General features: G+C 47.7%; 1 protein-coding gene across 1 annotated transcript in view; it reads left to right on the forward strand.

Annotated features, from left to right (window-relative positions):
* The window catches only part of LOC132832846 (ras/Rap GTPase-activating protein SynGAP-like), a 617922-nt gene that overhangs the window by 277412 nt on the left and 325545 nt on the right, over window positions 1–14965 (forward strand). Inside the window, exon 4 of the mRNA XM_060851032.1 lies at window positions 10771–10892. Coding sequence (XP_060707015.1) covers window positions 10771–10892 — 122 coding nt within the window. The remainder of the gene's footprint in view (window positions 1–10770; window positions 10893–14965) is intronic.

Here is a 14965-nt window from a genome sequence, read left to right on the forward strand (position 1 = left end):
ATTCAGAACTCAAGATATGACAATGTTATTGAGGCACCAGTTGCAGTCTTCAACCCTCAGTACAGTCGTGTCAAACTCTTACAGTTTTAGATGCAGAGTGGATTAGGTTAGATTTGCTACAGTGTGGAAACAGGCCCTTCGGCCCAACAAGTCCGCACTATCAAGAATAACCCACCCAGACCCGTTTCCCTCTGAGTAATGCACCTAACACAATGGGTAATTTAGCACGGCCAATTCACCTGGCCCGCCCATCTTTGGACTGTGGGAGGAAACCGGAGGAAACCCACGCAGACATGGGGAGAATGTGTAAACTCCACACATTGACAGTCACCCCTGGCTAGAGTCGAACCTGGGTCCCTGGCGCTGTGAGGCAGCAGTGCTAACCACTGAGCCACCGTGAGTAAAGCCCCCTCTATTCTTTTAATCTGAAAATCAACTAAAAGTAAACTTCCCTCTAAATTGCCCCCATGAAACAGTCCCATGACAGGGACAGCACAGGGTTAGATACTACACTCTCCCCTAAAACATTCCCAGAACAGTTATAGCACAGGGTTAATTCCAGAGTAAAGTATCCTCAACAAACACTTCCAGGACAGGGCTGGGCTGAGATATCGGATAAAGCTCTCTCTACACTGTTCCCATCAAACACTCCCAGGACAGGTACAGCCTGGGCTGAGATATCGGATAAAGCTCTCTCTACACTGTTCCCGTCAAACACTCCAAAGACATACAGCCGGACTGAGATATCGGATAAAGCTCTCTTTACACTGTTCCCATCAAACTCTCCCAGGACAGGGACACCGCAGAGTTAGATGCACAGTAAAGCTTTCTGTACTCTTCAAAACTGAAAAGTAAAGCCCCATGACACTGTCCGATCAAACACTCCTAGGACTGGTAAAGCATATGGTTTGATCTACAGTATACCTTTCCCAATCAAACGCTCCCTGGACTGATACAGTGCAGCTTTAAACAAAAACAGAAGTTTCTGGAAAAGCTCAGCAGGTCTGACAGTATCTGTGGAGAGAAATCAGAGTTAATGTTTTGGGTCCAGTGACCCTTCTTCAGACCTGGGTTAGATGGAGAACAGAACTCCCTCTACACTGGGAGAAAGTGAGGACTGCAGATGCTGGAGATCAGAGCTGAAAATGTGTTGCTGGAAAAGCGCAGCAGGTCAGGCAGCATCCGAGGAGCAGGAGAATCGACGTTTCGGGCATGAGCCCATCCCTGAAGAAGGGCTTGTGCCAGAAATGTCGACTCTCCCTCTACACTGTCCAAACAAACATAGGTCTCAAATATGCGGTACACCCACATTGGTGATCGAGGTGACGGTGGAATACTGGTTGCAGTAAGAGAGTAATCAGTTCAAGTATTTCTCCGAGCTCTGCTCATTCCAAATCCCCAGCTTGCAGAGACCTCTGCATCTGAACAGTGCAGGAGGCATCATGTAACATTCAATTTCGTCAAAAGCAAGAGAAGTGGGGGGGTGGGGGGAGAACCTGCTGACAAAGCATATTGCGATGGATTTGTCAATGTAAGAGGTACTTATCAGTACTGTCAGAGTAAAGGGCGGGGACGATAGGGGCATTATCACAGACAGAGGATAATAAGCCTGACTTTCAAAGGTCTCGGTTCAACAAGCAGACGTGAGTGTGCAAACCACATGCACTGCAGGTGATGTGAAATCTCTAACCAACCTCTGACAGTTAATGGAATGCGAGGTCGTTCAAGCTGAAGGTATTGATTGGTTTTCTATGATCTGCATCTCAAAACATCAAGTGTCCAAAGGATTAATGGTACCACGCCAATAAATGAAAAACTTCACACCCATGTAGAACTACAGTACACAAAATCACAGCGATTGGGGACAGAAACATTTCTTCAGGACTCAGTTAATACAGTGACTGGGTGCAAAAATACTACTTCAGTATTCAGAGTGCACAGTGACTGGGTACAGAGCATCTCTGTTAGTACTCAGAGGACACAGTGACCAGATACAGAAGCACTTGTTCAGTACTGAGAGGGCACAGTGACTGGGTACAAAAACACTCCCTTCGTACTCAGAGGCATCGTGACCAGGTATCGAAACACTCCTTCAGTACTCAGAGGACACAGTGACTCGGTTAAAAAAACACTCCCTTAGTACTCAGACACAGTGACCACATACAGAAGCACTCATTCAGCAATGAGAGGGCACAGTGACTGGGCACAAATAGACAATAGACAATAGGTGCAGGAGTAGGCCATTCAGCCCTTCAAGCCTGCACCGCCATTCAATATGATCATGGCTGATCATTCCTAATCAGTATCCGCTTCCTGCCTTATCCCTATAACTCTTGATTCCATTATCCTTGGGAGCTCTATCCAACTCTTTCTTAAATGAATCCAGAGACTGGGCCTCCACTGCCCTCTGGGCTCTCTTAGTACTCAGACACAGTGACCACATACAGAAGCACTTGTTCAGTACTGAGAGGGCACAGTGACTAGGCACAAAAACACTCTCTTAGTACTCAGAGGCAGAGTGACCAGGTACAGAAACACCCCTTCAATGCTCAGGGGGTACTCTCTTAAATAATATTATTTAATATAAATTTGGAACCGAAGGTGAGCTGAAATTAGTCTCAAACGTGGAGAAATTCAGGCTCCCGTGTCCTGTCCAAGTATTGCTCATCCTTAGTATAATGAAAGGATCACCATTCAATGATCCTATTTCCTGAGCTGGCTGTGCTCTTCCAGCACCACACTCATTGACTTTGATCTCCAGCATCGGCAGTCCTCATCTTCTCCAGGTTCTTAAGAGAGGCAAGAGATGAGGTTGCTGGGTAATAAGACTTTCCTATTTTTATACTTGAACACCCGAGGAATAAACACCGAAATTTCATTTGCCTTCTTAATTACTAAAACCTATGTGCTAAATTTTAGTGTTTCACCCAGATGCTTCTGTGCTGCATTGTTTTGGAGCCTCTCTCCTTTAAAATAATTGTCTATCTTTAATTCTTAAACCAAAGTTCATGACATCACACCTTCCAAAATTAAACTCCATCCGCCAGGTTTTTGCTCATTCACTCAAAGTATGGTGTCTCAGTGGTTAGCACTGCTGCCTCACAGCGTCAGGGACCTGGATTCAATTCCACCCTCAGGTGACTGTCTGTGTGGAGTTTTCAGATTTACTCCTTGTCTATGTCGATTTCCTCTGGGTGCTCCAATTTCTTCCCACAGTCCATGGATGTGCAGGTTCAGTGGATTGGCCTTGCTAAATTGCTTGTAGTGTCCATGGTTATGCAGATTAGGTGGTTTAGCCGTGGGAAGTGCTAACAGGGATGGAGTAGGTCTGAGTGGGGATGCTCTCTGGAGGGTCAGTGTAGACTTGATGGGCTGAATGACCTGCATCCACACTGTAGGGATCCTGTGTCTCCTTGCAGATTCCTTATGCCTTCATCATAACATCCCACTTATTTTTGTACCATCAGCAAATTTGGATACATTACACTCTGCCCTTTCCTCCAAATCATCAGTATAAGTAGCAAATAATTCTAGCTCTAGGTCTGATCCTTGTGGCAGTCCACGTGTATCTAACCAAAAAAGACCCATCAATCCCTGTCTTCTGTGTGTTAACCAACTCTCATTCCACTTTAATACATTATACCCAATCCCATGCATTCCTATCTTATACATTAACCTTTTATGTGGCACCTTACCGAATGTCTTTAGTAAATCCAAATACATTGCATCTACGTGTTCCCCTTTATCAACTCTGCTTGTTATATTCTTAAAGAACTTTAGCAAATTTGTCAGACATGACTTCCTTTTCACAAAACCACGTTGACTCTGATTGTGTTAAACTTTTCTACCTATAGGCAGCAATTTTCACCGGGAGCAGTAATCCATATGGTATTATGAGCTGCAGTGCCCCCACAGTCATTTACTATTCTGAATATCATTTGGCAGGGCTGATTCCTGCCTTTATCACTGATAGTGCCTGCTTGACTTTCTGTTATTTTATCTCTTATCACAGAAGCTGACCACTTAGCCCACTGTCCCTATGCCAGCTCTTTGAAAGCTCGCCATTAGTTCCACTTGTTCTTGATCTTTCTCCTTATCCCTGAAATTATTTCCCCTTCAGTCTCATTTTTAAAGGTGTGATTGAATCTGCTTCTCCCACCCTTTTTTGCAGTGCATTCCATATCACAAACCCACTCGCCATGAAGAGAAACGTTCTCCACGTCCCCTCTCTTTTTCTTCTGAAAACGGTTTTAAGTCTGTGACCTCTGGTTACTGGCCCTCCTGTCAGTAGGAATAGTGTCTCCATTTCATCTGTCAAAAACATTTGATAGTTCTGAGCATTCTTTGTTGGATCACCCCATTTCATGAGAACCAACCGAGACTTTTTTCGGGGCAAGAAATGACTAAAGAGAAAATAAAGACTCGCATTTATATAGCACAATCCATGACCACCCAACCATCTCAAATCCCTTCACAGTGAATGGAGATTTGATTACTTACAGCGTGGAAACAGGCCCTTCAGCCCAACAAGTCCATACTGAAGAGTAACCGACCCAGACCCATTCCCCTAACACTATGGGAAATTTAGCATGGCCAATTCACCTAACCTGCACATCTTTGTGATTGTGGGAGGAAACCCACACAGACACGGGAAGAATGTACAAACTCCACACAGACAGTCGCCTGAGGTGGGAATTGAACCCGGGTCTCTGGCGCTGTGAGGCAGCAGTGCTAACCACTGAGCCACTGTCCCACCTACTGAATTAGTTTTTTAAGTGTAGTTAGTGTTGTTATGTGGATAATACAACAGCCAATTTGCACTCAGCAGGCTCCTCCAAATATCACAACAATAACAACCAGATAATCTGTTTTTGGGATAATGTTTTAAAAGCGTTCATGGGTTGTGAGAGCCAGATAACAGGGGGCTTTTGCCCGAAACGTCAATTTCGCTGCTCGTTGGATGCTGCCTGAACTGCTGTGCTCTTCCAGCACCACTGATCCAGAATCTGGTTTCCAGCATCTGCAGTCATGGTTTTTACCTAGAGCCAGATAACAATGGCTTGCCTGTGCTATTTCAGAGGGTGCTGAGGGTTTGGAACAGTTAAGAACAGCCGATTTCTTTCACCAAAGGACGTGAATGAACCAGATAGGATTTTACAACAATCAACGATGATTTCATGGTTTCCATTCCTGAAACTAATTCCAGATTTTATAAATTGAACATAAATTTTACTAATCATTTCGCTAGTAGTTCAGTGATGTTACCATAATGCCACTGCTCTGACGAGAAGATTTGGGAAAAATATTAGCCTACACCACCAACAGTGCGGCTCTCTCTCAGTATACCATCCTTAACAGTACTGAGGGTGTAACTGACACACATCTACTGCACCAATTAAAGAAAGCAGACTAACACACCACCACCACTGATGTACTGAGGGACAGGCAATAAGTCATGGCCATTCAGTGATGTCCACATTCTGTGAACGAATTTTTTTTTTTAAAAAGTCCTCTACAAAACAATGAGATAAGCAGATAATCTGCCTTCACATTGATGTTAATAGTTACAACAGCCCCAGAAAATGGGAGCGATAGCTGGTTGTTGACGTCAGCTTTGAAGATGTAAAGCAGCAGAGTGTCTAATGGAAAGATGAGATGGTGTTCTGCGAGGTACTGTTGAGCTTCACTGGGTCTGTGTAGGAGGCCAGGGGGCAGAGAGGTCAGAGCAAGAGTGGGAGGGAAAATTAGAATTCAGGTAAAAAGCCAGAAGGCTGGGGTCACACGCTTGCAGACTGAATGGAGGTGTTCAGCCAAGTGGGTCGTCCAATCTGTATTTGGTCTCCACAGTGTCCAGCAGGCCATGCAGTAAGTAGCAAATGCATACATTGAAAGAAGGACAGGAAAATCACTAAGCAGGTTGCGTCTCTTGCCCTTTGATAATTATATAAGGCAATTATACAGGATACTGTTCTTTAAAAATCCGCACCACCCTCAAGTGGTATCCCTCAGGTCTCTTTTAAATCTTTCCCCTCTCACCTTAAACTTGTGCCCCAATTTTTGAACTCCCCTACCCTGTAGGAAAGACCTTATCTATGCCACTCATGATTTTATAAACCTCTGTAAGGTCACCCCTCAACCTCCTACAAACCAGGCAAAAGCGTCCTAGCCCATCCTTTAACTCAACCCTTCCATCTTTGTAAATCATTTTTGCCGCCTATCTAGCAGGACAATGAGAATTGTACGCAGTACTCCAAATATGGCCTTGACTATTCCTTGTATAGCCATGAAATAACATCCCAACTCCTATACTCAATGCTATGATAATGAAGGCAAGTGTGCTAAACTCTTTCTTCACTCCCCTGTCTACCTGTGTTGCCCTAGATTTCTCTGTTCAATAACAATTCCCAGAGCCAGACCATTAACTGTGTCAGTCCTGTCCAGATCTGTCTTACCAAAACATAACTCCTCGCATTTGTCTGAATTAAACTACATCTGCCATTCCTAGGCCCACTGGCCCAGTTGATCAAGATCCTGCTGTACTCTGAGATAACCTTTTTCACTGTCCACAATACCATCAAATTTTGTGTCATCCACAAACCTCCTAACCATGCCTCCTATATTCTAAAATTGTTTATGTAAACGGCAATCTGCAGTGGACCCAGCATTGATCCTTGCAGCACACCAATGGTCACAGGTCTCCTGTCTGAACAACAACTCTCTACCACCACCCTCTGTCTCCTGCTGTCAAGCCAATTTTGTATCCAGTGGCAAACTCTCCCCAGATCCCATATGATCTAACCTTACGCACCAGTCTACCATGCAGAACCTTGTCAAAGGCCTTGCTAAAGTCCATGTAGTCAATGTCTACTGCTTTACCTTCATCCACCTTCTTAGTTTCCTCTTCAAAAAAAAAATTCAAGTTTGTGAGACACAATTTCCCACATGTTAGGAAATTCTCGCAGAGACAAAGCAAAGGTCTGAGGGAGAGCAGGCTGCCTGTCAAAGGGCTGGAGATAGATGGGAAGAAGATTTAGATTACTTACTGTGTGGAAACAGACCGACCCTCCAAAGAGTGACCTACCCAGACCCATTCACCTACACCTAACACTACAGGCAATTTAGCATGGCCAGTTCACCTGACCTGCACATCTTTGGACTGTGGGAGGAAACCGGAGCACCCGGAGGAAACCCACGCAGACACGGGGAGAACGTGCAAACTCCACACAGTCAGTTGCCCTTTTACACTCAATTTAGCTCCATGAGCTCAGGTTTTGGACTGTTAAGAAAAAGAAAGATAGAGTTCAAAGTAAAAAGATTTATAGGAAAGTATAGAAAACATAATGTGGTTATTTTCTCGTGTTTGTTAAGCTGCTCCTGGGAATGAATTCAATGCCTGTCTTTTTTTGGGTAGAAGAGATTAGCCGAAACAATGAGACTATAAATGAGCGTGGTCACATTGGCCCATCACGATAGGCATATCAGATGAATATTATGTTGGCCAGGGCCGTGGTGGTGAGGGTGACCAGGGTCGGGGACGTGCTGGGTGCCGGGGGCCTGGGCTGGACGTTGCTGCAAGACATAGCGAGCAGGGCAGCGGTAGACGTCCGGTACGTGGCCACCGCCATCCGACGCCTTAAAACGGCGGTGCTCGGACCCGACGTAGTGCACCAGTTGGAGGACGCTCAGGTGTGCGGTGGGATCCCGTCCGCGCTCACCCCTGCCCGGACGGAATTTCACATTGGCCCCAAGGTCCCGTACTTCCCACGGGAGCCTGTGCCTCCGAAATTTTAATTTTGTTCCGTTCAAGGACGTTAAAAGGCATGCCCTGTATAGACTGCTGCTGCACACCGTCCACATCTTCTCCCTCATCCACCGCCCGGACACGCCCTGGCGTGCCCATTTGCCACCGGGCGGTGGGGATCCCCAGTGGAGAGCCCTCTACGCATGAGTCCTCCCCCTTTCTCTCGGGGATCTGGGGTGGAGGGTGCTGCACGCAGCAGTCCCCTGCAACCGCAGATTGCGGTGGTTCACGGACTCCCAGCACAACTGCTTGTTCTGTGGTGCTGTGGAGTCCGTGGACCATGTGTATGTTGGGTGTGGGCATTTGCACTCCCTTTTTGATTTTCTGAAAAACCTTCTCCTCTGCTTTTGGTTGCACTTCAGTCCCACGCTCCTGATCTTCGGGCACCCGGTACGGAGGAGGGAGGGCAGGTCTGAAGAACTCCTCGTGGGTCTGCTCCTGGGCCTGGCCAAACTGGCCATAAACAGGTCCAGGCAGCGGGCCGTGGAGGGGGTCGTTAGGGCTGACTGCCTGCCCCTCTTCCGCGGTTACGTTAGAGCCCGGGTGTCCTTGGAGAAGGAGCACGCGGTGTCCACCAACACCCTGGAGTTGTTCAGGGAGAGGTGGGCACCGCAGGGAGTGGAGAGCATCATTTCCCCCTCCAACTCTATTTTGATTTAGTCCCTGCCCTCCCCTTCACTGTTTGATCACACAGCATTGCCCTTTGATGTGAAGGGCACTGCTTGTCACTGGCCACTCGGGTGTTTTCCTATTTTTCCTGGTGGTGGAAATTAAATAAAGATTTGTACACTTTGTGTCAAAAAAAGAGAAAAAAAAAATATTGTGTTGGCCATAAAGCAAGTGGTCCATCGCTTACTGCTATTGCTTGTGCCAGGACACTCGGGGAGTGGCGCAAGATCACTGCCATTAGGCCTGTCACTGCATTGGATGCCAGTTGGTTAGGCATAGACTTTTCTGGGCTTGCTAAGTGAACCCCAGCCTGCCTACTGCCACACCGTAGTGAGTAGAGAGGCCCCAGATTCAGTTCTTGAGTACTCGTGTGCTCATTTATAGCTGCTGTCACCTGATACGATTCTGGCTTGAGAGAGAAGAAAACAGAGTGATATGGAAAGGAGGATAGGAAGAGGCAATCACAATGGAGTATATAAACACCAGCAAAGACAGGTTGGGCTGAATGGCCTATCTCTGTCACTTAGCTTCCGTGGGGTTTAGTTTGGTAAAACGGTGAAAAGTGGCATGAAACGTGTAATTGAGATGCACCTGTTAGAAAGGGTTGGTTTTGGAATGCAATTTTAGCTCTGTTTGCTGAATTCTGTGAAGTTGTGCGGAAACAACTTGTGCATTCAAGCAATGGCCATGGGACAGTACATCTGGCCTCGAAACACCCAGGTCCTCTGGCCCACCACTTACTGACATTTAGTGGCAAGTTTCAGTGTGGCTCAGGACCTGAGGGAAAAAGTGCACAGGAGATTGGATGCGATACTAAAGGTTGTGAAGGGTGGTCTGGATAAGGAGGAATGACTTCTACCCCATAGAGTCATAGAGATGTACAGCATGGAAACGGACCCTTCGGTCCATCCCGTCCATGCCGACCAGATATCCCAACCCAATCTAGTCCCACCTGCCAGCACCTGGCCCATATCCCTCCAAACCCTTCCTATTCGTATACCCATCCAGATGCCTCTTAAATGTTGCAATTGTGCTAGTCTCCACAACTCTTTTATATCTTTCCCCTCTCACCCTAAACCTATGCCCTCTAGTTCTGGACTCCCCAGCCCCAGGGAAAAGCCTTCCTCTATTTATCTTATCCCTGCCCCTCATAATTTTGTAAGGTCACCCCTCAGCCTCCGACGCTCCAGGGAAAACAGCCCCAGTGGGGCAAGGAATCCTCCTGAAGACAAAGGAAGACTCCAAACAAGACATCCATCACGAAATAATCAATTCCTCCTATAAGGTGGCATAGAAAATATCAACTCTGCTTTTAGGAGAAGTACACAGAAAAATTTCTGGCAAATATACATGAACCTCTCCCACAGTGCCTCACAAATATACATCAGATGCACTGCAATTGGCCAATTCCACTTACAAGTGAGCATTGGAATCAAAGAATGAAATGCTCGGCACTGGTACACTCCTGGTCAGCTGACCACCATTTGGTGAGGTCGGCCACCAAAATACTTCCCAGCTTCCTGAGTAAGTGCCAACAGGCAACTTGAGATGCAACCTGTCGCTAAACTCGATAAAGCCCTTCCAAATGCAGGTTTAAATTCCTTGACCAGAAAGACATCTGGTGCTAACTCCAGGCTAATTTATGAGGGGAAAATGAGCCCCTCGTGAGGGAGGTGCAATTCAGAGCGTCCCAGAGTTGTTACAGCATGGAATGGCACTTTGTGTTTGGATCACCTCGCCAAATGAGCAGATTCACCTCATCCCCCAGCTCCCTACTCCCACAGCCTTGCAGTTTCTTTCTTTTCAGATAATAATGCAGCTTCTCTTCAAATGCCTCGATTGACCCTGCCTCCACCACACTCTTAGGCAGTGTGTTCCAGACCTTACCGAGTCGCTGAGCGGAACAGTTTCTCTTCATGTCTCCTCTGCTCCCATTGCTAATCAACTTTAAATCGGACCTTATGTTCTGAATCCTTTAGCCCCTGGTAACAATTTCTCCAGGTCTATTTTGCACGTGATTTTGAACCACTCCATCAAATCTCTTCTCAACAACCTCTTCTCCCGGAAAAATCGTTCTGAACTTCTCAAACCTAAGAACACAACTGAAACTCCGTATCCCTGGAACCAACCTTGTGAATCTTCAGCACCCTTCCCAGCTGAAGGTGGGAAGAGATAATTGGGAGTGGGAGGTGGGAACATGTGGCGTACTAACGCAGCAGGGAACGTTTGAGGCATGTCAGTGCTGTGGATTCAGCGTCATTCTGCCTGCTTCTGAATATTCTCTTCCTTTCTTTTATCAGCAGGGATTTCTGAGTCGCAGACTGAAAGGTTCTATAAAGCGAACTAAGAGTCAGCCCAAACTGGATCGAACCAGCAGCTTTCGGCATATTCTGCCCCGATTTCGGAGTGCAGACCATGACAGGTCAGAAAATAAGCAGTTTCACTCCTTTTGTCTTACTTTCTGCATTCAGTAAAGCTACGGGTGGATATTTTAATAGTTTTATTTGTTGCTCCAATCTGCTGGCATTGACCCATTTGCGTGTGTGAGAGTACGTGCAGGTTTCGGTGAATGTGCATGTGTGAATGACTGAATGTGGGCATGTGTGCCCAGCTTTGTGAACATGGATGTATGATTACATGGGCACCCCTATGCATGGACAGGTATAAATGCCATGGATGGGGCGTATATGTGGGTGCCCAAATGTGTGCAGCTAAATCTCCTATCGACTCACGGGTAGAAGGTAAAGTTGGTGTAATCGTAGAGCTGCTCTCTCAGCACGGTGAGATGGCTATTGAAATGGGAGGTTGAGAAGGAGAGTCATTCTTGGTGACCTCAACCACTGTGGGATTGGAACCCATGCTGTTGGTGTCACTCTGCCTTGTAAACCAGCCAACCAGACAATCGCGCTAACCAATCCTGACACAGTACTTAGAAAGCTAGTGCCTCCAATTACACCTGTTGGATTATAACCTAGTGTTGTGTGATCTTTAACTGTGTCCACCCCAGTCCAACACCCGCACCTCCAAACCATAACGATTCCCAGTTCACTATACTCAATGACTTAGAGAAACAGAACCAGAGAGTCCACCACTGACACTGACCACAGAGTCCATCATTTACACTGTCATTAGGGTTTGGTCACTGAGAGACACTTACATGGAGAGTCCACCACAGTTACTGACCTTGGGAGACAACGACTGACACCGATGCATCCAGCTTAACAATAAGAGACACTCACCCATCGAATTCTCCAAAGAGAGACACTCACCCAATACAGACCATCACTGAATCTGGCCCATTGAATTCATTGCAAAGACACACTGACCAACATAGTCCATCACTGACATTCAAGTGTAGGGCCCATCACAGTTGTAGACAATCGAGATTGTTACTGAGAGAAAATGACCCATAAGGATCATCACTGATAGGGGCCCATAGTATCTGCTGCTGAGAGACACTGACCATAGAGTCCATCAGCAATTCTCACCCACAGTCCATCACTGAAAGACACTGACCCATATGAGCTTTCACTGGTTACTGACCCATACAGTCCAACATGGACACTAACATCATATATGTCACTGAGTCGCTGACTGATGGAGTCCATCAGCACCAGTTAACCATAGAACCTATCACTGCCATGAAAGCAGAGAGTTAATCACTGAGAGATGCTGGCCCATAGAATCCATCACTGACACTGATCCAAAGGGTCTGTTAATGAGAGACACTCAGCCACACAGTTGATGGTTACCACTAACGTTTCGAGTCTATCAATGTCAGTAACGTACAAAATAGTCATGGAGCGACACTGACCCGAAGAATCACTCACTCACACAAACTGACAGTGAGACACAATGCCCCATAAAGCCCAGAACTGAAAGGTATATGCTCACACAGTTCATTGTTGACACTGACCCATCAAGTCTACATCTGATCCTGACACACAGAATCATTTCGGAGAGACCATTCTATTATGGCCGCCTCAGATATTAATCCATTGCGTTCAGGAGGCAATGGCAAAACTGATTCATGGCATCCGTCACTGACACTTCCCCCATTGAGTCACTCACAGACAGTTCCCTGTCGAGTCAGTTGCTGATGCACCTCCACCTGTCCGTCGCTAATGCTGCACCATGGAGAACATCCCTAACAATCCCCCACACTGTCCATCACTGACACTCACTCATACAGTCCGTCACTGACACTCACTCACACAGTCCGTCACTGACACACACCCACACAGTCCATCACTGACACTCACCCACACAGTCCATCACTGACGCTCACCCACACTCTCCATCAATGACACTCACCCACACTCTCCATCACTGACAGTCACCCACAGTCCGTCACTGACACTCACCCACACAGTCCAACAGTGACACTCACCCACACAGTCTGTTACTGACACTCACCCACAGTCCGTCAGTGACACTCACCCACACAGTCCATCACTGACGCTCACCCACACTGTCAATCACTGACACACACCCACAAAGTCCAGCACTGACACTCACCCACACAGTCCATCACTGACACTCACCCACACAGTCCATCACTGACGCTCACCCACACAGTCCATCATTGACACTCACACACACAGTCCATCACTGACACTCACACACACAATACATCACTGACGCTCACCCACACAGTCGATAACTGACATTCACCTACGCACTCCATCACTGACACTCACACACACAGTCCATCACTGACACTCACACACACAGTCCATCACTGACACTCACCCACACAGTCCGTCACTGACACTCACCCACACAGTCCATCACTGACACTCACCCACACTGTCCATCACTGACTCTCACCCACACAGTCCATCACTGACACTCACCCACACAGTCCATCACTGACACTCACCCACACAGTCCACCATTGACACTCACCCACACAGTCCACCACTGACGCTCACCCACACAGTCCGTCACTCACATTCACCCACACAGTCCGTCACTGACATTCACCCACACAGTCCGTCACTGACACTCACCCACACAGTCCATCACTGACGCTCACCCACACAGTCCGTCACTGACGCTCACCCACACAGTCCATCACTGACGCTCACCCACACAGTCCATCACTGACACTCACCCACACAGTCCATCACTGACATTGACCCACACAGTCCATCACTGACGCTCACCCACACAGTCCGTCACTGACACTCACCCACACAGTCCGTCACTGACGCTCACCCACACAGTCCGTCACTGACGCTCACCCACACAGTCCATCACTGACACTCACCCACACAGTCCATCACTGACATTGACCCACACACTCCGTCAGTGACGCTCACCAACACAGTCCATCACTGACATTCACCCACACTCTCCATCACTGACACTCACCCACACTCTCCATCAATGACACTCACCCACACTCTCCATCACTGACAGTCACCCACAGTCCGTCACTGACACTCACCCACACAGTCCGTCACTGACATTCACCCACACAGTCCATCACTGACGCTCACCCACACAGTCCATCACTGACACTCACACACACAATACATCACTGACGCTCACCCACACAGTCGATAACTGACATTCACCCACGCACTCCATCACTGACACTCACCCACACAGTCCATCACTGACACTCACCCACACAGTCCAGCACTGACATTCACCCACACAGTCCATCACTGACACTCCCCCACACAGTCCATCGCTGACACTCACCCACACAGTCCGTCACTGACACTCCCCCACACAGTCCATCACTGACATTCACCCACACAGTCCATCACTGACACTCACCCACACAGTCCATCACTGACACTCACCCACACTGTCCATCACTGACTCTCACCCACACAGTCCATCACTGACACTCACCCACACAGTCCATCACTGACACTCACCCACACAGTCCATCATTGACGCTCACACACACAGTCCATCACTGACACTCACACACACAGTCCAACAGTGACACTCACCCACACAGTCTGTTACTGACACTCACCCACAGTCTGTCACTGACCCTCACCCACACAGTCCATCAGTGACCCTCACCCACACAGTCCATCACTGACACTCACCCACACAGTCCATCACTGACACACACCCACACAGTCCATCACTGACACTCCCCCACACAGTCCGTCGCTGACACTCACCCACACAGTCCGTCACTGACACTCCCCCACACAGTCCATCACTGACATTCACCCACACAGTCCATCACTGACACTCACCCACACTGTCCATCACTGACTCTCACCCACACAGTCCATCACTGACACTCACCCACACAGTCCATCATTGACGCTCACACACACAGTCCAACAGTGACACTCACCCACACAGTCTGTTACTGACCCTCACCCACAGTCTGTCACTGACCCTCACCCACACAGTCCATCAGTGACCCTCACCCACACAGTCCATCACTGACACTCACCCACACAGTCCATCACTGACACACACCCACACAGTCCGTTACTGACGGCACCCACACTG

The sequence above is a fragment of the Hemiscyllium ocellatum genome, chromosome 35, assembly GCF_020745735.1.
Source record: "Hemiscyllium ocellatum isolate sHemOce1 chromosome 35, sHemOce1.pat.X.cur, whole genome shotgun sequence".
Classification (NCBI taxonomy): domain Eukaryota; kingdom Metazoa; phylum Chordata; class Chondrichthyes; order Orectolobiformes; family Hemiscylliidae; genus Hemiscyllium; species Hemiscyllium ocellatum.